At 46.4% G+C, this 25,736-nt stretch overlaps 1 protein-coding gene across 1 annotated transcript in view; it reads left to right on the top strand.

The window, feature by feature from the left end:
* The window catches only part of CLNK (cytokine dependent hematopoietic cell linker), a 128,594-nt gene extending 104,231 nt beyond the window's left edge, over positions 1–24,363 (top strand). The window contains exons 14-19 of the mRNA XM_055139979.1: positions 154–235; positions 5,075–5,130; positions 11,229–11,347; positions 13,224–13,301; positions 17,061–17,216; positions 24,217–24,363. Of these exons, the coding sequence (XP_054995954.1) occupies positions 154–235; positions 5,075–5,130; positions 11,229–11,347; positions 13,224–13,301; positions 17,061–17,216; positions 24,217–24,363 (638 nt within the window). The remainder of the gene's footprint in view (positions 1–153; positions 236–5,074; positions 5,131–11,228; positions 11,348–13,223; positions 13,302–17,060; positions 17,217–24,216) is intronic.
* Positions 24,364–25,736: the final 1,373 nt, after the last annotated feature.

Below are 25,736 nucleotides of genomic sequence, written 5' to 3'. Positions count from 1 at the left end.
GAATCTATGGGTGACAGTTTCCACTGACCACCAGCAACCCACTTTTACTTATCAGAGTTACTTGGATAGAATTATACAAGGTTCAGTAAGCCCCAAGCTATCCCGCATCCTTTTTCTTTCGCAATATGATCGCTATGTGGCTTCTTTATGCAGTTCCTCAGCTCCAGATGAAGTCTGAATCACCTCACCCCTCACAAAACCAATATGCTCAAGAGATTCCTCTTTTGGCTGCCAGGTAAGGAGCCAGAACCCGGGCTGGGCCCCCGTTGGGAAGTGGGCCACATCATGTCTGGAATAATGAGCCACAGAGGTCTGGAGAAGCCATCTTTGGCCTTGGAGGGATGGGGCCCCCGAGAAGTAGGCGAATCTCCTGGATGACAGTTATTTTTGAAGCTAAGAAAGTTGTTCCCACATTTTGTAAGTGATCGGTAGAGAAAATGGGAAGATCTGAATATTAACTAGATAGTATTAACCAGAATGGGTACTGAACAATCTGGAAACAACGTGGGCCAGCTCTAATTATTCTCAAGCGAGGAACACACAGTTACTGAGCACTTCTGTATTGATGACGGGGTGAGGGGGATAAGTGCTGCTTTCTGCTCCTTTGGCGGCCTGATCAGATTATGGTGACAGTTGCCCGCCCAACTGACAGTCAAGGAAACCTCTGGCCAGTGATTCGTGAACTAAGGCCACCGTCGCTGAGCATGGGCCTCCTTGAGACAAACCCAAGACTCCACCCTCCCCTAAAGCAGTTCTCAAGGTCCCGGTCAGTGTTTCCACCTCTGTTCTGCTGTCCCTGCTGTCCCCGTTCTCCCTGGTCACCGAAATGCAGGATTTCGGCATGTATTTTTCTCTGCCTGAGCTTCTCCCCCAACCCCCTTTACCTCCCTGCTTCAAACCCTCCCTTTTATTCATCCCAGACTAAAGGCACACGAATCCCAGGAGATGGTTCAGAGAAATAAATGAAGACCAGAGAATTTTTTCTTTAATTTTTTAAATTTTATTGAATCACCGTGAGATAGTTACAAGCTTTCATGTTTGGGTTACAATCTCACAATGATTACCCATCCCTCCACCAGTGTGTATTCCCCACCACCGATATCCCGTGTATACCCCCCCTTTCCCACCCTCCCCCTGCCTCTATGGCAAACAATATTCCCCATACTCTCTCTCTACTTTTGGGCATTATGGCTTGCAACAGACATTGAGAGGTCATCATGTTTGGTCCATTATCTACTTTCAGCATGCATCTCCCATCCCAACTGATTCCTCCAGCCATCATTTTCTTAGTGATCCTTTCTCAATTCCATCTGCCTTCTCTCCTTTGCTCTGACTTCCAGCTATGGGGCAATCCCCCTGGCCCTTGTATCTACTGTCCTTGGATGTCAGTCTCATGTGATGTTATTTTAAACACCACAAATGAATGCAGTCCCTCTATGTCTGTCCCTCTCTTTCTGACTCATTTCACTTAGCATGACACTCTCCATGTCTATTCATTTATAAGCAAATTTCATGACTTCATCTCTCCTAACAGCTGCATAGTATTCCATTGTGTAGATGACCAAAGTTTCTTTAAACAGTCATCTGTTTTAGGGCACTCGGTTTGTTTCCATATTTTGGCTATTGTGAACAGTGCTGCAATGAATATATAGATGCAGATGTCATTTCTACTGTGCTTTTTTGCATCCTCGGGATATATTCCCAGAAGTGGTATTGTGGGGTCATATGGAAGCTTAATTTCTAGTTTTTGAAGGACTGTCCATATTATTTTCCAGAAAGGCTGGACCAGTCGGCATTCCCACCAACAGTGAAGGAGCGTCCCTTTTTCCCCACATCCAGGCCAGCACTGGTTGCTTTTGTTCTTTTGAATGTGTGCCAGTCTCTGTGGTGTGAGATGATATCTCATTGTTGTTTTGATTTGCATCTCCCTGATGACTAGCAATATGGAGCATTTTTTCATGTGCCTATTGGCCATTTGTTTTTTTTTTTTTTTTTTGAGGAAACGTCTGTTCATTTCTTCTCCCCATTTTTTGATGGGGTTGGAGGTTTTTTTCTTATACAACTCTACTAGTGTCTTGTATATCCTTGATATTAATCCCTTATCAGATGGGTATTGGGTAAATATTCTTTACCATTCTGTGGAATCTTTCTGTATTTTAAGACCAGAGAATCTTAATCCTTCTCCATTTAAGTCAAGTTCAACAATGCAGCCTACAAACCCTGACTTGCCCGGTCCTGCCCAGGGTGCAGGCGCCATGAGTTCTATAAGTATTTACAGAGACTGGACATTTTTTTGTGGTGGGGGAACTCAGTTGTTAGAAGGGATCCACAGGGATCAATGTGAGCTTGATATGACCTCGCCTTACATTAAGAAGAGCCTAGGACTGGGGCAATAGCATAGCGGGTAGGGCGTTTGCCTTGCACGTGGCAGACCCAGGTTCAATTCCCAGCATCCCATATGGTCCTCTGAGCATGGCTAGGAGTAATTCCTGAGTGCATGAGCCCGAAGTAACCCCTGTGCATAGCCGGGTGTAACTCAAAAACAAAAACAAAAAAAAAAAAAGAAGAAGAAGAAGAGCCTAATCACAGCCCTTATCACAGCCATCACTGCACCCTGCAGTGAGGGAGCATCATCTCTTGTCCCTCCTCTCCCTCTTACCTCTTACCTTTTCCTGTACCACATTTCAAGTGACTTTGCCCCCACTCTTTAGCAAGTTGGTACCAAAACTAGGACTTCATCATTTCTAATGTGGCTGTTTTCTATTTAAGGGTCATTGGGAGCAACATCCTTACCCTTGACACAGCATAATACCCATATTTAATGCAATTTTCTACACAGAAAAATTTTCTACATCATCACATTGTTGTGGAAGATAATGAGATTTTGGGGGGCATTATCTGCATGCAGTATGATGTGGTCCTATTGTTTGTCCCTTTAGCTCAGTGAATAAAGTCTTCAGATTTTTCTTCCCTTTTTCACTGGCTGCTTCTTCTTAGTTACTTTCTTGAACTTTCTCCTTAATTGACCTCAAAATTTTAGTATTGCTCCGGACACATCTGAGGTCTTTTTATATCCCTAAAATCCCAGGCAATTTCATTCATCCCCATAGTACTGAATGTCAACCTTAAGTTGATCATTTCAAAATCTATCTTCTGCTCCAACTCCCTTCTCAGCACCCAATCTCTATATCCAGTAAGCCATGTGAAATTTTTCTTAGATACAGACATCTCAAGTTCATAATGTTGAAAATTGACCTATTCATTTCTACATTCATTCATAAAGCAACACCACCCTCCTTCAAACTTTTATTCTGCAATAAATGATAAGTTTTTTCTTTCCCATCTTCACCATTCCCACCCAATCCAACTCGCCAAATTCTCTCTCTAAAATATGTCTTGAATCTATTCATTTCTCCAGCTCAAAAACATAAACTAGTGATGCTATCAACTCTGGCTCGACCCATTGCAATTGCTGTCAATTGCAATTGCTGCGTCCAGGATAGTCTCCTGAAGAAAAGCTCTTTCCACTTGCTCTTCTCTCCACCTGGAATCCCTGTTCACTACTTAACCATTTCCTACACATCCTGCAAGGGGGAGCTCAGTTGGGCATCTCCCAGAATGTCTCTTGTGGAATTTAAGGAACTAGCATCTGCTAATGCAAGAATATCATTGTTCATCCCTTTGTCCTGGAATCTCTTGCATCTCTCCCACACTATGCTCATCGTAGTCATGTTTTTTATAAATTAAGCTGCTGCTTTAGGGCAAAGGCAGGTCTTAGTCACTTTATTCCTCTGCTAAAATTATGCCACCCACTAAGCAAGTATTTGTAGACATGAAAGTATACTCATTTTATTTTGGTTTATTGTGTATTTTTTAACTCTATACATGAGACCTAGAGTATCCTCAGAGGATATTATTGTTCTCTCAACATTTTGTATCCAGAATACGTTAAAGTATCCAGAAATTCTGCTGTTTATAAATTTCTTTTTCCCAGACGTTTAACAAAATTACACTGGCTCCTGGTACAAGATCCTTGTTTAAAGCGTTGCCATCTCAACTGCCAGTCTGAGTCTAAGCAGTAAAAACAGTAAAAACATCTCAGGGTAATGGTAGCGGAATGAGCTGCCTGCATGTTTAAGCACAAGAATGCCGTAAGGGTTCCTTGGAGGTAATTAAACCCAGATAGATAGATAGATAGATAGATAGATAGATAGATAGATAGATAGATAGATAGATAGATAGATAGATATTTCTTTCTTCTCTCTCTATATATATATGCATATATATACAGTTGTATTAATCAGTTCTAATAAAGCCTGCGTTTCATTTAATTAACTCAGAGGATTTAGCCAATAGCACAACCCTGGCGAGAGCAATTTTGTTCCATATAGTAGATTTAAGTGTGGCCATTGAAGCTTATGCCAACGATGCTGACCACATTATAAAACAAACCAGAAAAGTAGAGATTGGTGTTAAGTAAAGCTTAACACTAAGTAAAATACAGGTAAAGCCATTCTTAGCCTTGTGAGATCATTATGTTGTTTAGAAATCAGATTATCTATTTGAATGTCTTTTCATTGTATCTGCTATAATCTCCTTGCTTAATGATTTTTTTCTATAATCACACACACACTATTTCTCACATAACTCACATTTCACAGCAAGGGTGGGGGTGAAATAACTTCTACACCTTTTTTTTCTTGTTAGTAAATAATTAGTAAATAATTTTTCTCAAATCTGAACCTCAACTAGCCACCTACGCTTTTCTAGAGGTATTTCAGAGGCAAAGCAGGTTTGAATTCAAGACTCACACAAAAGTCTTGATTTATTCTCACTGAAACAACTATTAAAGAACTTAGATGAGCTAGTCAATTTGCTCCATCTCTAATGTTTGCCCATCTTGAGAAACGAAAGAGTTTCCTGCTGGCTTTTAAAACAGATGGCTCCTAACACGGCCAGTAAAATATCAAGTACTTCATAAGAAACTCAAGGCATGGTTATTGACTTGCCTTCCATGGAAATAGACTCCACATGGGAAGTCCTGACATTCTTTTCATTCCGACATCTCCTTCAGTTCCTCGTTGATGATGTGTAACCAGACGGTGCAGAACAGGGGCAGAAGTACTGCAGGTAAGAATCACGCCATAAACAGGTAAGCCTTCGTATCAAAAATTAGGGACACAGAAAACCACGCCTAGTGGGCATTCCAAACCTACAGCTTCCTCTTGAGTAGTGCCAGTGAGAGAGGCAGGACTCTTCCCTGTAGACTCCTGATGTCTTTTAGTGTAGATATCATGATCTTTATTTCACAAGCCAGAGAAGCGTTTTGGAATGTTCCATGAGATGGGATAGTTTGATTGCTATCTGATAAGCAAACTTGCCTCAGTCCTCTGATCAATGAATTCAAGCTTTGAGGAGATTAACTGAATGGATATCAGAGCAGCATTTTTTTTCCTTTTTAAAAAAATTATTTTGTTGAGGGGCTGGAGCGATAGTACAGCAGGTAGGGGGCTGGCCTTGCACATAGCTGACCCAGATCCCATATGGTCCCCCAAGCACTGTCAGGAGGAATTTCTGAGTGAAGAGCCAGGAGTAACCCCCGAGCTTTGCAGGGTGTGGCTAAAAAGAAAAAAAGAAAAAAATATTTTGCAATAGCATTAGTTTACAAGAGTCAATATGTTTTAGGAGTACAATATTACCGTAGAGTTGACATGTTTTAGGGGTACAATATTACCGTACCATGCCCACCACCCTAGTGCCATGAATACTTCCCCACCTTCCAAAAAGCCCTTTTAGAGAGTCTCATTCTGTAGAGACTAAGGATTTGTTTTCATTGGACATTAGCTATTTCCTTGCTCCATTTATGTCCCACCTGTGATATCATTGTGTGCTTTTCTTTCTCCTTCTGATTTACTTCATTTAACATAATACCCTCAAGTCCCATCAATGGTACTCCAAAAGGCAAAATCTTATCTTTTCTTACAAGTAAGTGCACAGTATTTTGTTGTGGACACATTCTCCTTCTCCTTTATCTACCTACCTGTCATTGGGCTCTTCTCCCTGTTCTTTGATGGAGTCCTTTGCTTTTTTGTGAGTGCCTTCTCATCTTGGATATTAGTTCTTTCTCCCAGATGTGGGCTGTGAATATTTTCTCCCATTCAGGAGGATGCTTTTGGCTTAGTGCTAGTTTAATTTCACAGTGCAGAAGTGTTTTAGTTTGCTGTGATGCCATTTGGTAGCGATTTTTTGTTTTCCTTCCCAATGGAGCAGAATCACCAGAAATACCACTGAAACTAATATCATTGGGTGTGTTGGCCAGTTTTCTACATGTTATGGGTCAAGGCCTAATATTTAAGTCTCTAATTCACTTTGAGTTCACTTTCAAGCACAATGCCAGATACTATTCCCAGTTTCATTCTTTTGCACATGGTTAACTAGTTTACCCAGTGTCGTTTATTAAAGAGGCTTTCCTTTCCCATGCCTGTGGCTCTTTTGTCATAAATTAACTGTCCTTGTAAGGAACAATTTCTGGGCACTCGTTTCTGTTCCATTGATCTGAGTGTCTGCTTTTATTCCAATACAGCACCATTTTTTATTACAATATCCTTATAGCACAGTTTAAGGTCTCCAATGCCTTCCGTCTTTTTTCTCAGGATTGCTTCAGTTAGTCAGGGGACTTTGTGGTTCCAAAATTATTATTTTGACATATTGGGGAAGGATCCAGAAAGGTTTGACTATACTCTAAAATAGTAAATTACCAAGTTGGGGTAGTGCATGATTCTTTGCTTGTTTGGGGATTTCCCTCACTAATGCTTTTTTTATCTGAAGTTTAAAATATTCCTGGGGCTGGATCGATAACACAGTGGGTAGGGCGTTTGCCTTGCACACAGCCGACCCGGGTTCAATTCCCAGCATCCTAGCATACCCTGAGCACCGCCAGGGGTAATTCCTGAGTGCAAAACCAGGAGTGACCCCTGTGCACCACCAGGTATGACCCAAAGAAGCAAAATAAAGTAAAATAAAATATTCTTTAAATATATGTCTTTTCAAATATAATTATCTTTTAAATTGTGTAAGAGAAAATTAAAATTTGCTAAGTTCGATTCCTCCGCCCCTCTCGGAGAGCCCAGCAAGCTACCAAGAGTATCGAGCCCGTGTGGCAGAGCCTGGCAAGCTACCTGTGGCGTATTGGATATGCCAAAAACAATAAGTCTCTCAATGAGAGACGTTACTGGTACCCGCTCGAACAAATCGATGAGCAACGGGATGACAGTGATAAAAGATATATATATATGGATACCTGCTGACATAAAAATTGCTTTTCTTTTAAGTTATAAATAAAAGTTTACAGTTGTATTTCTCCCATAACACCAACATTAAGCAGTATTTATTGAGTAATGAGTATGTATCAATATACACAAAGAGCTATATATACAAAAGAATTTTGAGGTATGAAGATTTATTGTAATCAGTATGATTTTACAACCCATGCTTGTTTATTAAGTTGCTACAAATTGCATTGGCGGCCTGTACTCTACCTCCCCGATGTCCTGCCACCTACTCTTTGTCGATCATTTCATTTGTGGCTCTCCATTCTCCAAGAGGAAGAGTCTAATTTCACGGAGGAATCAACCCGGGTCGGTCACGTCGAGGCAAATGGCCTACCCACTGTGCTATCGGTCATTGAGTTATAAAACTTAAATGCAGTGTTCTATCTAAAAAAAAAAAAAAAAAAAAGTTGAAAAGGACCAGAGTTTAGCTGTCATTAGCTTAGCTAAAAATCAGTTAAAATACTTGGAATGGATTTTGTGCTAAGATTACATGCTCGTTCATTATACATTCATCCATGCGAAACAAAAATCCACCAGCCCTTTCAGGGCATGTTGTGTAGCAAGTTATTTTATTTGCTTATTTTGTTTTATTTAACTCATTCTCTGAATAGACTCCAAATGCACATAACTGTTTCCAAAAGCTCTTTTTTCAAGGACGACTTTTTAAATATTCAGGAAAAGCAGTAAAAGTTGAAATATAATAAATCAATTCCCACAATACCATGAAAAATTCATAATGAGTCTTACGTGCTGCCACCCTAAGTCATAGGAGATGCTGATCATCGCTCTTTCTTTCTCAAATGTTCTTACTGCTTTAGTTCATGCTGGAAGAAAGTTGTAGCCTTTTCCATAACTTTCTGCATTGTGTGTCACGTATTTAAAGAGGTTTTTTTTTTATATTCAATCTTTTTTTTTTTTTTTTTGGCTTTTTGGGTCATACCCGGCAATGCTCAGGGGTTATTTCTGGCTCTGAACTCAGGAATCACTCTTGGCAGTGCTTGGGGAACCATATGGGATGCCGCCCCCGGTCGGTCGTGTGCAAGGCAAATGCCCTCCCTGATGTACTATCACTCCGGCCCCTATTTAAAGAGTTTAAGACAATTTTTATATCACAGCCGGTCTTTTCACTTCCTCTTGGTTCCAACTCGGCTGGGACATGGTTCTCTATCCTCTCCCTGCTCTCTATGGCATGATGTTGTGGGGGCCGACTTAACACATAACACATTTTTCAATATAATTTTAAACACAAATGACATTTTGAAAATTGATTTTAAAATCAGTTCAATCAATCTGCATTTGATTTTTAAATCCCGTCTTTACACCTTTGTGCTAATGTCATGATAACACTGGGGACCCCTTGTCTTAATATTTTGTGCAGCTTGTTTTCCCTGCTATTGTTACTTTTGTTTGGGTGTTTTCTCTTTGTCATGTATTAGATCCACTCTTTATTTTCCCCCTTTTTCTTTCTTTGCATGTTGCATGTTCCAAATCTGTTCTTCCACTACTGAGTTTGAGCTTTTTTTTTCATAAAAGGATGCTTGAACCTTAAAAACTCTGCAGTTCATATCATCTCCCCAAATAAGAAGCATAGAATGCTTTTATTCTGATGCTCTCTAATCTACACTGTTTAAAAATTAAGTCATTATTTTTCAATTATTTTTGGGTTTGGGGGTCACACCTGGCTGAACTCAGGGCTTAGTCCTGGCTCTGTGCTCAGGGATCATTCGGCCTGTGCTCCGGACACCTTATAGTGGAAGGGAATTGAACCCAGGTTTGCAGCATGCAAGGCAGGCACCACACCCGCTGTACTATCTTTGGCCCCTTTAAGTTAATTTAAAGAAGAGATATGTCTACCTTTACTCTTATTTTATTTTATTTTTCTGTTTTAGCATCAGAGCCAGTGGGATTCCTGGCTCTGTGATAGGGGTTACTCCTGGTAGGCTCAGGGGACCATCCAGGGTGCCAGAGACCGAGGCCGGTCAGATACCCTGAGACAAATGCCCTACTCCCTATTTTAAACATCGTAAATTGGTGAGTCAAATTAACGTAGATGAATGTAAGGTAAACTAAGTAATAGATATTTGTCTACAATGAAGGAGTTTTTTTTTTAATTTTTTTATTGAATCACTATGAGATAGATCCTTACAAAGCTGTTTATGGTTAGGTTTCAGTACACAGTATACAATACCCAGCCCCCACATGTGGTACATTTCCCTGCACCAGTGTCCCAAGTCCCCCGTACCCCCCCTCACCTGCCTCAATGGCAGGCACTTTGCTCGCTCGCTCTCTTTCTCTCCTCTCTCTCTGCCTCTCCCCCCTCTCTATTTTTGGGCATTGTAGTTTGCAATACAGATTACAGTGAAGGTTTTGACACATGAATTTTGATTTTGATACATGAAATTGCCTAGAACAAACAATCTCAGGCTCACTGACCTGGGAACTGTTGAAACTTTCTATGTTTCAGGCACACATTTTGTTCTTCTGATAAGTCTGAGAGAAACTCAGCTTTTTAAGACAAGCAGCAGAATAAGTGGAAGTACATATAAGCTAAATGTCATGATGACAAGCTTGTAATTATTTGCTTGTTTTACTTAGCATTTTATCTCAAAATCACAGTGTCAGAAACATCTTGTTTTCTGAAGTTCTGAAGCTGCTAATCTAGATTCTTCACTTCAGTGCTCTTTTCAAACCTGAATTATGACAACATTCTACCACATGGGGAGGCACTTCTCTTCCATGTTGTACGGCATTACTGCCCAGCACTTTATTGCATATTGTATCACTCTAACTTTATGATTGTTACGAGGTTAATCTTTGCTTAAATTGCTAGCACACTTACAATTACCTCTATTGGAAATTTCTCCTAGACTCCTTCTTTGAGGACTTAATTTCCTAGAATTTATCTTTTACTCTGTTTTCTGGAATGACTTGCATTAGAAATGTTATTTTGGGGGACATTTACAGGGAAAATAGCAACATCAAAATGGAACATTTTGTAGTATTTTAAAGCTTAGGTGCTAAGTGAAAACATTCAATTAGCTTTTTGTGTCCCATGGCTTTAGATTCCATTGCTCTCTCATCCTCTGAAAAATCTGTTCCTCGGCCGTCATTTTGTACCGTCATGAATAGGCACTTGGAGAATCATGGTTTACAGCCCAAGGAGCTATTTTTAGTGCTGATATTCTGTTACATCCTTTTTTGAAATCACATTTGCAAGTAACATGACAAACATCATTTTTTTTTAATGGTTAAGTGTTGGGTTACTATTACTTCACAGTAACAGATACACATTTTTTTCAAAATTTCACATGAAAAGTCTATTTTACATCTGGCAATAAGCACTGCCAGTTTTTTTCCCATGAAGTGACAGACTGCTGGGCTCATTTCTGGTACAATACCTAACCAACACCCAACTCTGAGTATGGATGATCTGGCTTTCCCTCTTTCAGGTTAAAAAGAAAAAAAAAGTGATGTTCCAGGAAAACAAAAAGTTGTTATTTTGTGGAGAGATTTTCAAATGGTGTGTCCTGAGCTGGAAAATATCTTTGCTCCTTCAATAAACATAACAGAATTCACAAAAACCAGGACTGAGGGGACTGGGGCGTGTATCAGTAAAAAAAAAAAAAAAGGACTAAGAGAAGGATGCACCAGGCTCATCTTTCTTGGACAGAAGTGAGGTGTGTGGATGCTCTTCCAGGTGGCAGGGCAATCACGGAGGGCTTCTGAGTGGGCAGGGAGGCAAAGTGAAGTTTTCCAAAGAGGACTCTGGAGGCCCTAGGGAAAGGAAGGGACAAAGGAGGCAACTGTGCCAAGGAGGCAGTGGCGAGCCCGCTCCGGCAGGAGGGAGGCCATCTGAGGCCCTCACGACAGCTGGTCTAACGGAATGTGCTTACCCAGCTCCCAGAGAACCCGCGCAGCCGCTGCCTCCTCCGAGATGCCAGCCTCCAGGCAGCCTTCGCCCTCCGGAAGGCCCGCTGAGCTGGAGGAAGCCCGGGCCCCGCCGGGCTGACGGAAAGGTAAAGCTGTCCCTCAGCAGCGTCGCTCTCTGGAGCAAGGAGGAAATCTCCGTGATGAGCGTGAACATTTTCTCCTCTTGTCACCGGGTTTTAAGGTTTTCTGTTTTAAAATGGGGTCAGGGGTATTTGTCTATTTGGGGCCACACCTGGCAGTGCACAGGGCTTACTCCTGGCTCTGCACTCCCAGATCACTCTGCCTGGTGCTCAGGTTACACGGGGTTCCTGCTGCGTGCCGGGCAAGCGTCTTACCCACTGTACTATCTCTCCACCCCAAATGGGAGTTTTTTGAGGGGGCCCATCGCCACTGGTGCTCAGGGCTTTCTCCTGACTCTGTGCTTAAGAACCACTCCTGGCAGGGCTTGGGGTGCCAAGCACTGAACCTAAGTCGGCTGTGTGCCTGGCAAGCACCTTACCCACTGGACTATCTCTCTGGCCCTAGTTGTTGGTTTGGTTTTTTCTTTTAAGTCAGCTGTTTAACCTTTTGCCACACATTTCCCTCGGGTAGACCGAAGACCCGGTGGGTGAAGAAAGGAGGGATTCCAGGCCTCAGGGTGCTCCTGGCAAGCCCTGAAGTCTGTCCCAAGAACAGCAGGCACATCCCGTTGGCCTGACCCATATCCTCAGCCTGAGAGGCCCTGAGGCTGCGGTATTCAACTCAACTCTCCCAGCAGTGCTCACCAGCCTTTGGTGAGCCCATCATAGGAGGGTGAGGTTTTTGCAGGGCAAACCAAAGCTGCAGACTGACCAAAGACCTGATGTCCAGCCCCTTAATCTCACCACCCATGGAGCGTGTTCTCACTGTCCTGGCAAGCCTGGCTGACAGGGGCATTGCAGGAGGACCAAGATGCTCGGGAAGAAAGATGAAGCGCTCCCGCCGATGCTGGGGTTTAGGGGGATGAGCCTTGGGAGCCAGGAAAGCGCTTGTCCCTGTCCCTCCCTGCCCTTCCTTCTCTGTTATGGGTCTTTGGCTATCAAAGAAATCCATTGATGGAAGAAGGCAGCAATGGTGCAGGGAGACAGAGACGAGGGCTCTGCTTCCTGTGCCACTGCATGTGACTTCAGGAATAAATGAGGAGGAGCCTTCCTGTGCCACTGTATGTGACTTCAAGAATAAATGAGGAGGAGCCTTCCTGTGCGCCTCTTCTCTCCCGCTATCCTCTCGGCTGGGACAGGCCTCACCAGCCTGCAGCACCAACCTCAGTCCATGCCCGAGTGCTGTCCCGGAAGCCCAGCAGATAGAGGCCCCTTGTGCTGGCCTGCAGGGCCTTTCCCGGTGCTGGAGAGCAACGCTGACCCTTTCCGTGGCAGGCAGACACTCGTGACGATTTCATTAATCCTACCCTGCAGTTTTGTTTTGTTTTTTAATATTTTTAATGAATCACTGTGAGACAGTTACAGTCTTACAAACTTTCGTGATTATGTTTCAATCATATAATGATCAAGTACCCATCCCTCCACCAGTGCCCATTCTCCACCACCAATGTTCCCAGTATCCCTCCCGTCACCCGTACCCCATCTCCGCCCCTGCCTCTGTGGCAGGCACATTCCCTTTTACTCTCTCTGTCCTTTTGGGTGTTACGATTTGCAGTACAGGTAGTAAGTGGCCATCATGTTTGGTCTACAGTCTACTTGCAGCACGCATGGCCCATCCCGAGCGAGCCCTCCAAGCATCATTCACTTAGCTTACAGTTCTTTCATCTGTATCCATATTTCCCCAAGAAACTGGGGGTTTCTCTAGAACGCAGTGGTGATATTTTTGTGTAGAATATCTACTGAAAATCCATAGCCATGGAATAGAAGTAAATTGCAGCCAACACATTAACTTAGGCTATTTCCCTTTCACCCCAAAATATTCATCCTTTCACCCGGATTTCAGGATGCCCTGCACAGCGAGTGGTACATTGGGGAACACAGTCGCCAGGCAGTCGAAGAGGCACTGATGAAAGAGAATAAGGTATGACCATCTCACTGTCTTCTGCCCACTGGCCAGCGGACAGAACATGTTCTGTGCTTTGAGGTCATGGTTCCTGCATTGTCTTCTATTTCACAGTACCCAGACAGTTGTAAATCTAAGGGGAATTTCAGGGGGTAATTTTCTCAAGTTCCTAAACATTTCAGGTCAGTTAACATTTGCTTAAGTGAAGACTGGAATCTGGCCTCGGGAGCTATTTTGAAATCATGAGTGTATGCTAGGATCTAAATGCAGGTCAGCAGGGAAAGTGTCCTCTGCTTTCCTCTCTCACCTTTGGGACACCTTGGGACAGAGGCCTGTGGGTCTCACCCTTTGGGACAGACTACCACTGATAGGGAAGACCTGCAAGACTGTAGGAACAAAATTTAACAGGAGCTTGGCTGCTTAGTGTGCCAGCCAGCTTCTTGTCTGTTTACTCAAGACCTGTTCGCACGCTGGCGGCCCGGCCTCACATGTGCTCCTCCTCCTCCTCCTCCTCCTCCTCCTCCTCCTCCTCATCATCATCATCATCATCATCATCATCATCATCATCATCATCATCCTGTTGATCATCGAATTTCTCGAGCGGTCTCAGTAAAGTCTCCTAGCCCCAAGATTTTAGAAGCCTCTCTTTACTCATCTTTTCCAGTGGTGCCACATTGGAGACTCTTTCAGGGTCAGGGGAATGAGACCCAGCATTGTTACTGGTTTTGGCATATAAATATGCCATGGAGAGTTTGCAAGGCTCTCCCATATGGGCAGGAAACTCTTGGTAGCTTGCCAGGTTCTCCCAGAGGGAGAACTAGGCTAAAAGATGTCGCACCACATGTGCTCTTACCGAGTACATACTGATCCGCAATGCATTCTCTCCAAGCAATTCAGGCTGGGGGCATATATTGCATATGCCAGGACCCTAGTTTGACCCCTAGGACTACCTGTCCCTCAGTACCACCAGACGTGGCCCTGGGAGTCCCCCACACCACAGAGTCCCCAAAGTCACCTGTGCTCAGCCCTGAACATTGAACCATCTAGCCCAGTTGGCTAAGCATCACCAGGTAAAGCCCTTCTATCTCCTGAGCACTGCTTGGGAGCTACCCTCCCCCTCAGAAGAATAGTGGCATACTTCACTCTCATCCCATCTCATCAACAAAAACCTACAAACAGACCTTCAAGCAGGGGCGGGTAGTTCAAACCTCCTATGTGATTGAGCCCAAGGACTCCTGCCACCATCATCCCCAAGATGGAGTCATTCCCAAATGACCCCACCCCACCGTGGTCAGAACTAGACTAAGGTGGCTTATAACCCAGAGACAGTTTCTCAACACTGAGGTGGCATCAAATCTTGTCCTCAACTAATGAGACAATATAGTGGTCGTTGTTGAGTGAGGGGATACTAAACTTGAGGGCTAGAGCTATAGCACAGTGGTGCGGGCACTTACCCTGCATGTGGCTCACTGGGTTTGATCCCAGACATACCATATGGTATGCCGAGCACCACTAGGAGTGGTTGCTAAGTGCAGAGCCAGGGTAGGTCCTGAGTACCCCTGAGAGTAACTCCCCGAATTGTTTGTAATTAGTTAATGAATTAGTGAGTGGATAGGAACCTCGAATATCCCAATAAAGCGTAGCTCTCAAAGTTGTGTTATAAAATTAAACAAGATAAATATATGTATAATGCAACAGTAAAGAGAATGATGTCCCCCTCAAAAGACATCCTAATTTCACAAATGTGTGAGCACACATTTGGGATAAGAAACCTGAGGAGATTCTCCTGGATAAGCTGGATGTGTTAAGGACCGTCATGGGGATTGAGAGAAGAGGGAGGAAAGAACACCAGGAGCTGGAAGGAAAGGAAACAGAGATTACTCCTAGAATCTCTTGAAGGAACACAGCTGTACCGATCCCTGGCCTTTAGCCCAGAGTGCGGTGCCAGAATTGAACCCGCAGAGCTGTAGCAGCGACAGAAGTTAACAGTTGCCAGGAAAGTCTCTCCAGTGAGTGTTGCTGAGAAAGGGGCGGTGAAGTTGGAACCACGGTCACTAGGTGGGGAGGGCGCACACTAGGGTGTGGAGCTCCCAGCTCTTGCCACGGTCTCCACTGCCTCCAGCAGCTGCCACAGGCCTGCCTCCAGGGGACACCCCTCAGCTGTCCCCAGGGCACCCCACCACGCTGACCTCTGCTAGGTGGAAGAATGGTGCAGGGGCGCTAACTTCACACTGACCCCACACAACTCTGCTCCTCTTCCTGGCGCTAACTTCACACGGACCCCACACAACTCTGCTCCTCTTCCTGGCTCCTGAGTAACACACACACACACACACACACACACACACACACACACACACACACACACACACACACACACACACACACACACAGTGTCAGCTTCCCAGCCAGGGTCTTGTCCCATCCCCGAGTCTGCTTCTGGCTCTTCCCAAAACCCCAGGAGGAAAACTGAGTAAATTCCTATTTTTCCTGTCTTGTGGGTCTTCGTCAGTTTTGTGTCCGTGTGTTTCCCTTCAAGACCATGGGCCACCTTCTGTCCTTGAGCCTTAAGTCTTTGACCCTCGCTGTACCACGCAGTGAAGCAACTGCCAACAACTCAGTCCCTTAGTCCTTCTCACTGAGCTCAAAGGCTCTGGAGGGCGTGAGAACTTGGATCTGCGCTCAGAGAAGTCATCAGCCAGCTGGGCCTCGTCTAGGGAGGCTTTACGGGCTTCTCCCCTAATCTCACACGCAGGAAACGGGGAGCAGATGCCCTCCCTAATCCTGGGGAGAGAGCAAGGGAAGGAAGTGTAACGTGCTGGGTATGAGGCGGGCAATTCTCAGTAAACCGTCGCTGCCAGCATCCCTCTGCTCATGTTTTATATAGGATAATAATAGAAATATAGTTTGATAGAGTAATTTACAAATTTTATTTATTTATAACATGACAATATCAAAACCATTAGTATATATCCACAAGTGTAAATGCTGCTGTGTTCTAGAATTCAATGTTAGATTTATATGCATTAATCTTCAAACATCTATGAAATATTTTCTCTGAACATATTAAATATAGGTAGATAAATAATTTTATAATTATAGACCATTTTCTAAAAATTATTAAAATATATATTACAATATATAATAGTTAAAGAATAAAGTAGACTATTCCTTTTAAATATATTTTCAGAGATTTTTTTTCTTTTATTACTGTTGTTTGATGAGTCTCACAATGGAGATGTTACTGGTGCCCACTCGAGCAAATCGATGAGCAATGGGGTGACAGTGACAGACCACTATTGTTATCGTTTAGGTAATAAGACTAATAGTGCTTTAATTTGGATTATTGATACACAGAGTTTCTGCACCCCACCCACCCATACCCCTTAGTGATCTATCCTTCATGAGATCTACACAACCATCTGTTTCAGCATTTGCATTCTACACGACCTTGTAACTCCAGGACTCTTCCCAGTGACTGCCTGGAGCCAGGGCGGCTCATTCCTCAGCCTCCTCCTGCTAGGCCGGGTCTGCCCAGTTTGCCCAGTTTGCCAGCCAGGCCTCCGAATGCCCGCCCGCCCCAGGCGCAGTCCTCGCCGCAGACCACCCGCACCGCTCACCTGAGCGTGGCACCCATGCGTGGCAGCCCAAGCGCTCGGGCCTCGACTTCTGCAGCTGGAGACTGTCTGGGTTCCTTCTGCCTCTCAGACCCTTCCATCTTTCCGCGCACTCCCCTGCCTGGACCCCCTAAGCTGATCCATCTCTCTTTGGCTTCAGGATGGCACTTTCTTGGTACGAGACTGTTCTGCGAAGTCCCGGGCCGAGCCGTACGTGCTGGCGGTGTTTTATGGGAACAAAGTCTACAACGTCAAGATCCGCTTCCTGGAGCTGAGCCAGCAGTTTGCGCTGGGGACAGGACTCTGGGGAGAGGAGGTGAGTGTCGCTTCACTGCGTCCCTTTTCCAGGCAGAGGGCTTGCAAGGTGCTGCCAAGGTCTCTCCGTGCCCCCATGCATGAGTGAGGAGCATCGGCCTGCAGGTGGAGAAGGCAACCTAATGCTTCCAGCTCCTTCCACAAGCAGCCAAGCAGCCAAGCAGGACCCCCAGGCCCTCGAGCTGCTTGACTAGAAAATTGCTCCAAGACTAAAGTTCTGTCTCCCAGGAGTCTCCCAAGCCCCATGCTGAACTCCCATTGCAGGTACTTCTGACACATCTGGTTAGGAAGGACTTGGGAAGTGTGTGACTCCAAGGCAGACAAAAGCTCAGTCATTCTGTGCTACAATAAACAATTTTATCCTCGGTGCAGATCTGCTGGTTAGTGACAGGAAGAACGAGCCACGAGAACATTCTACCAATCTTCACCAACATGTCAATGCTATATGTCCTCCATATGACCCCCATCTCCATATGATCCGGTTTTAATCTCCAACAACTTTCTGGTGTAATGGCTGTTATTTTAATGTAGGGAAACTGAGGCCAAGAAAATTAAGTGGCTAGAATATTGCATTAGTAAGAGGCCAGGAAGAGAGGGATGGATGGATGGATGGATGGATGGATGGATGGATGGATGGAGGGAGGGAAGGAGGGAGGGAGGGAGGAAGGGAGAGAGGAAGGGAGGGAGGGAGAGAGGGAGGGAAGTAGAAAGGAAGGGAGGAAGGGAGGGAAGTAGGAAGGAAGGAAGGAAGGAAGGAAGGAAGGAAGGAAGGAAGGAAGGAAGGAAGGAAGGAAGGAAGGAAGGAAGGAAGGAAGGAAGGAAGGAAGGAAGGAAGGAAGGAAGGAAGAGAGGGAGGGAGGGAGGGAAAGGAGGGAAGGGAAGGGAAGGGAAGGGAAGGGAAGGGAAGGGAAGGGAAGGGAAGGGAAGGGAAGGGAAGGGAAGGGAAGGGAAGGGAAGGGAAGGGAAGGAAGGAAGGAAGGGAGGACGGGAGGAAGGGAAGGGAAGGAAGGAAGGAAGGAAGGAAGGAAGGAAGGAAGGAAGGAAGGAAGGAAGGAAGGAAGGAAGGAAGGAAGGAAGGAAGGAAGAAAGGAAGGAAGAGAGGGAGGGAGGGAGGGCGGAAGGGAGGAAGGAACGAAGGAAGGAAGGAAGGAAGGAAGGAAGGAAGGAAGGAAGGAAGGAAGGAAGGAAGGAAGGAAGGAAGGAAGGAAGGAAGGAGGAAGGAAGGAAGGGAGGGAGGAAGGGAGGGAAGAAGGAAGGGAGGAAGGGAGGGAGGGAGGAAGAGAGGGAGGGAGAGAGGGAGGGAGGGAGGGAGGGAGGTCTGGGCAGGAACCTGAGCACGAGTGAATCAGTCAGAAGGAAGAGACCAAACTCTCCCTTCACATTACCAAAGTTTCAAGTCAGAGTTAGGCAGGAAGCGGAGCTTTCCCTGTGTGAAGTCATGCCATTCACTATCAGGACCCTTGGCCTCAGACAGCCCTGAGGGGACAGTATGCGACTTTCATTGCTCTTTCCAAGTGATTCTAAGGATGAGGCCCCTCAGTGAGCTCCCCTCCCCTGCCCTGTGGTGAGTGGACCTTCCATCTCCATCTCCCTTCATCCTTTTCTTCTCCCGCCTCAGACAATTTCTCATTTCAATATAATAGAGCCTAGGGTTGAAGAGAAGGGACAGCGTTAGGCACCTGCCTTCCATGTGGCCAACCCAGGTTCAATTCCCGACACCACACAGGGTTCCCTGAGCACTGCCAGGAGTGATCCCTGAGCACAGAATCAGGAGTAACCAAAATTAACAACAAATAAAGTCTCTGAATAAGATGAAGATGGAAACTTGGGTGTCTCTGTGAGGGTCACGAGGGTACATCCAACGTCAGTGACTGTGACCATGGACATGGCCTGCGTGTCTGGATGGAGGCATCTCTAAGGGTGACTCCCAGATGCAACCGCGCTGTGCCCGGTGGCTTGTCTGCTCCTAGACGTGCTGTTTCCTGGCCCCCTCCCACTGCTGGGAACCAACTCACACTCAGCTAGAACATCCACCCAGGACTCCCAAAAGCTGCAAGCCGGCTGTGAGAGGAAGGGAGGGGTGCGGACGGGCCAGTCCCCGCGGGCACATTAGTAAAGGAAGCGTCAGGATGGTTTGGAATTCATTCAGGGGTTGGAAACGTTCTTTGTTGCGGACTATGATGGAGAAGGTTCTGAGGCTGCGGCCGCTGGACAAGTGCAGAACCCGGCAGCAGTGACCCCACTTGTCACCCCAACTCTGAGCAAACTCAAGGAAGGTTTCTGCCCGCCGCGTGGCAGAGACCACGCCTCCCAGGCTGAGTGGGGACACTTCCTGTGGGATTCTGGGAAAGAGCTCTCCATGGGGAGCTCTCCAAGGAACAGCCAATTGCTCTGCAGGAGCAAGGGAGGAGCGTGGGTGTTCTAGATGCTTCTCTGGAAAGACTTGGTGAGGGCCAGTGATGCGGGCGCCGGCAAGGACAAGAAGTGGCCAGCAGGGCACCACCCCACCTACCCCTCCTGATTTTGCAGTAGCGGTACAGACACGCCCTTGGTTATTCTCAGGAGACTCACCGGTTCTGTTCAGCCGCCAAAGGTGCCTCTTCTTCAAGCGCATGTGACCTGGTTTCACCCCCTGGCCTCCCCACGTCCAGTGGGCTGGACTTGGAGCTTTGGCCTTGGAACTGAGCAGTCTAACATCTGGTGGTTCCCTCCGGGGACAAAAAGGGCTGGTGGCGCTGCTTGCAAGAGAGAGTGACTCCTTGTCGTAAGGCTGCTTCAGGGAAACGGGAGAAAAATGGGGAGACTGGATGGGACTTTCAAGCTGTTCTGAAATCAAGAGCCTGGAGTGCTAATGAAGGGGGCCAAGGCCCCTGCCTGATGTGTGACCTACCCCAAATTTTGACCCCCGGCACCGTGTATGGTTTCCTGAGCACTGCCAGCTGTCACTCCTGAGCACAGAGCTAGGCGTTACCCCTGAGCCCCACTGAGTGGAACCCCACGGGGCCCCCCATAAATAAACTAATACACAATCTTGGCAGAGTACTTTAATAAATGCCTCAAGAGAACTTAAAATCTGAAACGGCATGTGACAGGAATAATAGCAATAATAATTAAGCTCTAGATGAGATGGGAGAGGGCCTCCCCTTGAGGTGCTCAGAGCTGACTCCTGGTCCTGTGCTCAGGGGTCACTCCTGGCGATGTTAGGGGGGACTACATGGGGTGCCAGGAATCGAACCCAAGTCAGCCGTGCTCAAGGCTAGTGCCATACCCACTCTACTATTGCTCTTGCCACCAAAAGGTCCCTTTTGTATTATTGCAGAGCATTCTCCTATGCATCCCAGGGCGTTTTCTTTCAGAGGCTTTTGAGAGCAATCCCGCCCTTGGGCCAGGTGCAGGCACTATTCAGGGAATTCAGCAGTTGCCAGACGCCTTTATGGACTTAATTCTCACAGCCTCCCGTGAAGAGGAACTGCCAGTGTATTCATTTAACTGAGGGGGAAACGGGCCAAAACGCAAAAAGGCTCCGTGAACAGGCAGCACTTCCAGCTAATACAGTTGGCAAAACTGGAATTCAAGCGAGGCAGGCTGCGCAATGACTGACTTCTAATGGTCTCCGAGAGTGCTCTGTGACCACCGACTCCCCCTGCAAGCAGCTCGCCCTGTGGCTGAGGCGAGTTGATGCTCCAAGGAGTTGGGAGCACAGAGAAAAGGGCAGTTTCAGGTGTCTCTCCCTGCCTCTCCTGGGAGCAGCAGTTCCCGGTGAAGCCAGACATCTGGATTGTTCTCATTTCCTTCGTGCTTTTCTCAGTGGGAGTCCTTTGTCTTGCTGAGCAAGATCTTTCAAAGAGAAAAGAATCTGAGAGAACTAGGACTGCCTGCTTCGTTGGGGACTTGAAACAGCATCTGAGTCCTCCCTGCAGGACGCAGCTAATAGAAACTGAGGCTCTTCAGGATCATTTTGATTCTGTGTCGATTTTTGGACCGTTTTGCCAGGTTTAGAACAGAACCCAGGCGCAGCCACCCAGATCTTGAGGGCGTTATCTCGAGTGAAAGATGAGATGATGTAAAAGTGCAGGCACAGGGGCTGGAGCGATAGTACAGAGGTTAGGGCATTTATTTGATTTGTACGAGGCCAGCCCGGGTTCGGAAGAAAAGAGGAAGGAAGGAAGGAAGGAAGGAAGGAAGGAAGGAAGGAAGGAAGGAAGGAAGGAAGGAAGGAAGGAAGGAAGGAAGGAAGGAAGGAAGGAAGGAAGGAAGGAAGGAAGGAAGGAAGGAAGGAAGGAAGGAAGGAAGGAAGGAAGGAAGGAAGGAAGGAAGGAAGGAAGGAAGGAAGGAAGGAAGGAAGAGCGATAGCACAGCGGGTAGGGCGTTTGCCCCTGTAAGGGGCCGAGCAGGTAGGAGCACAGCCAGTGAGGGGGAGCAGGTCTGCACAGAAAGGCCTCCGCTTTGCTTCTTTTTTTATTTTCCCTTCTTTCCTTTTTTTGAAGGGATGCCCCACCTGGCGGTGCTCAGGGCTTACTCCTGGCTCTGCACTCAGGGATCACTCCTGGAGGTACTCAGGGAACCAGATGGGTTGCTGGGGAATGAACCCGGGTCAGTCACATGCAAGGCAACTGCCTTGCCTGCTATACTATCTCTTTGGCCCCCTGAAAACTAAGGTTTGTTTTATTTTTTAAGTTTTTGGGTCACTTCTGGTGATGCTCAATGATCACTCCTGACAGTGCTCCAAGGATTATGTGGGATGCCGGGGATTGAACCAAGGTCAGCCACATGCAAGACAAGTGACCACTCTGTTGTACTATCTCTCCAGTTCCCTGGAAAGGCTTCTCATACATCACCTTTAGTCAACAACGGAGAGAAAGAGAACCACAATGCACTATGAAAATTTTATTTTTTCTTAATCCAAACCATTTATTTTGTATATACACACAATATGAAGGTCTCAGATCTACTGAATCTCTGTCTCTTAAATCTTTGTTTTAACAATTTCTTTTTTTTTTTAAATTTATTTTATTGAATTACCAAGTGGAAAGTTACAAAGTTCTCAGGCTTATATCTCAGTTACACAATGATCAAACACCCATCCCTTCACCAGTGCCCCTATTCCACCACCAATAAAAACAAAAACAAAACAGAAACAAAAGCAAAAAAATATTTATGGGAAGGTCCTAAACCCATCTTTACCTGTTATCATCCTCGAAGTGAGTAGGCAATAGTAAGGATTAACTTCAAGAGCACTTGCAACCCTCAGGGTTAGGTCTTGCTGTTCTCTTCACAAGGTGCTGAGAGAATCAGAGACAGGGCAAGTTAGTGCCCCGAGGCCACACAGCAAGTGGTGAGAGACATGACTGGAACTCTGGTCCTTGGCCCTGCAGGCCCTGGGCTCAGGACATGGAGCAGAGCAACCAACTAGGAACTTTGAGTCCACCTGCCAGGGACTGGGGTAGTCCATCTCCTGAGCTCTGGCCCGGAACCGCAGAAGCAGGCAGGACCAGCGTGGACCCTCCCATCAGGGCACTGTGTAGGAAGACAAACCCCACTGATGAGAAGGAAATCAGAAAGGTTTCGCTCCACTGCGTGCCTGGGTTAATGGCCCCGAAATGCTCTTTAGAGAAGCTTTAAGCCAAATGGAATTGGCAGATTCCCTGTCTGCCGGCTGTGTCTTCCCAGAAGCGTGTGCGTGGCCTCCCTCTCTCAGAGGAAGAGCAGGGGCCTCGCCCAAATGCTGGACCCCAGCAGCGTTGGGTGCATGTCAGCACTGGCGCCCTTGGGCTGAAGAGGTCATGTGACTCTGGTTTCCAGTGATGCAACAGGGTTGGGCCAAATGGCAAGCATCTCCCTTCAGATGTGTCGTGTGGAGCGAGGTCTGTCGGAAGATCACGCCCAGCATCTATACATGCTCTTGTCCAGCAAGAGAAAATGGTATCCAGAGAAACAGCCTCTGTTCCTGGTCCTGGCCCTCTAGCTTGGGACCAGAAGTGAGTCCCCCTACTACTGCTCGGAGCTGAGCTGTGGCAGTATCCTGGGCTGGTGGCAAAGGTCATTGCCCCGGCATAGAGCCCAGCTGGCCTTCATAGAGTGGGTGCTGTGCCGGGCCCTCCTGGTGCTGCCCTCCAGGAGGCTCCCAAACTCGCCTCCGCAGAGCCTCGGTCCGCACCCAGGTGTTCTCAGGGCCCGCTTCCTTCTTCCTCTGCCCCCGTTCCTCTACACCCACGGAGAACACCCAGCACGGACAGCCGATACCAAATCTATAGCTGCAACCCAGCTCTTCCTGGCCTCCCTAGCCTTGAGAGGACTCCGTTTTCCATAGCAAGGCCCTGTGTGCAGGGGGGAACGAGTCCTGTAATCATGGACTGTCGTCGTCTTGGCACTTCACAAGAAGTCCAGGAAAGGAAGTTGTGACATTTGCTCACAACTACCAGCCCTTTCTGGGCACCCCCTTTTGTGCTAGGACCCCTGGGGATGAGAGGGCTTTGCAGGCCATCAAGTTAGTTCCCTACGGTCAGTTTCCACCCCTTTGCCAAGTAGAGGTCACGGCTTGACCCTTCTACATTTTATGTTGTCACCATTTTGTTCAAGGTGAAACAGATGCACTTTCCCAAGGTTGCCCCCTATGACTAACTCATTGAATTCTTCACCATTTTTTTCCAGAATTGTCACAGAATACAGGGGTGGGGGGTGGTGAGAGAGCAGTAGTCGGGCTTCCCCTCCACCTCCCCAAGCACCAACGTCCTCCCAGGTTATCTCATTCCTATTTCTTCTCCTTACCAAGCTTGCTCACCCTGTCCTTTTTTGGTTAAAGTCACTTCTACTGGGAAATAAATTCTAGTTTTGAAGGGCCAAACCACAGAAGAAACAAATATATGATGTAGTTCCCCTACCCTCCACAAATGTGTTTCTATGAATTCACGCCTTCCCTAAGTGAAACAAAGCATCTTGGACTGTTTTTACTGACACCGAAGTTATTGACAACCCTACTAACTTGTTTTGCTGTCTTTCAGAAGTTCAATTCGGTGGAGGACATCATTGAACACTACAAGCATTCCCCCATCATACTCATTGATGGGAAGGATAAAACTGGGGTTCACCGGGAACAGTGCTACCTCACCCAGCCCCTCCCTCTCAGGAGACACTTCTTGCCTTGGTAAACTGGTCTCTGTTACACCTTCAGTTCAGTGGACCTCACACCTCCATCATTTCTTCATTTATTTCAGAAGGAATTTCTCCTTCAGCATCATAGAAAAGAGAGAAACATTCTATAATGGACATTTGGAAAATCAATCCTGGTTTTGAAGGGCCAAGCCACTGCAGAAACATTAGCATGGTATGAAAATAAAGCTAGCATAGAAGTCTCCTTTAGGGTGGGGAGGGTGTGCTAGAGGTAAAGCGCATGCCTAGCACATAAGACGCTGAATCCCCTCCTGCACCCTGAGCACTGCTGCGGAGCCCCCTGGAGGCATCCAGCTGGGCGTGCCTGTCTCTCTAAAACATGAAGCATACCAAAAATGTCTTTTAAGGAGAAACCTGCTAACACGGTCATGACCGAAGCTATTGCTGAAATGTTTGCCCTTATCAGTGGCCCAGTGGCCCGGATTGCACAAACTCGCTAAGTCTATCCCTGTGGGGGAACTGGGGCTTCCCTTCTTAAGTTCAGAGCCACCTGGGTTTGTAAATTTACAGTATTTTCATAATCTGTCATGCTGAAGATGCTAGTGAATGTGAGCCCCCCTTGATATCAAAGTTCAACTCTGGGGCCAGAGCGATTAGTGCAGTGGGGAGGGCATTTGCACATGCAGCGGACCCGGCCCTGGGGAACCATATGGGATATCTGAAGCTATTGCTGAAATGTTTGCCCTTATCAGTGGCCCGGGTATCACTAGGAGTGATTTTTGAGTGCAGAGTAGCCCCTAAACATCACCAAGTGTAGCCCAAAAACAAAGAAAAGAAAAAAGTTCAGCTCTTCAAAGGAGGTGTTTTTCATAGTGAGAGGACTTAGAAATATGCCTTTAAAGGTAGGAATCAAAATTGCATTTACAATGGCATAGAAGAGTGTGAGAAATAGCACAGTGGGTAAAATGTCATCAAAGCAGTCGCCTGGACCCAGATTTGATCCCTGCTCTATATCTGGTCCCCTAAGCACCATCAGGAGTGGTCCCCGAGGGGGCCAGGGGAAAGCCCTGTGCACAGTGAGATGAGGCCTCCAAAAAATAAATATGAAAGGGCACGATCTTAAATACTGTTTAGAGATGCATTGAGCCAATTGGAGCAAATTCAAAGAGAGGGAGTCTAAGTCGAATGAGGCCCTTCCCTTTTGAACCCCAGTCAGGGCTCTCCTTCAGGAGAGAGCAGGCCTCAAACTGGTGTGCTGAGGCAGCAGCTTCGCAGACCCGGGGATTCTCCGCTTTCAAAGGATTTCACGTTATTCTCTTTGCCACTATGGATGAGGAAACAGGTGGGTAACACCAATGATCTCTTTGAATGTCTAAGAAGAAAGCCCTGATTGCACCCGTTTTACCTGCCT

The sequence above is a fragment of the Sorex araneus genome, chromosome 5, assembly GCF_027595985.1.
Source record: "Sorex araneus isolate mSorAra2 chromosome 5, mSorAra2.pri, whole genome shotgun sequence".
NCBI lineage: Eukaryota > Metazoa > Chordata > Mammalia > Eulipotyphla > Soricidae > Sorex > Sorex araneus.
The sequence above is the reverse complement of the archived record's forward strand: the minus strand, read 5'-3'. Positions and strand labels throughout refer to the sequence as shown.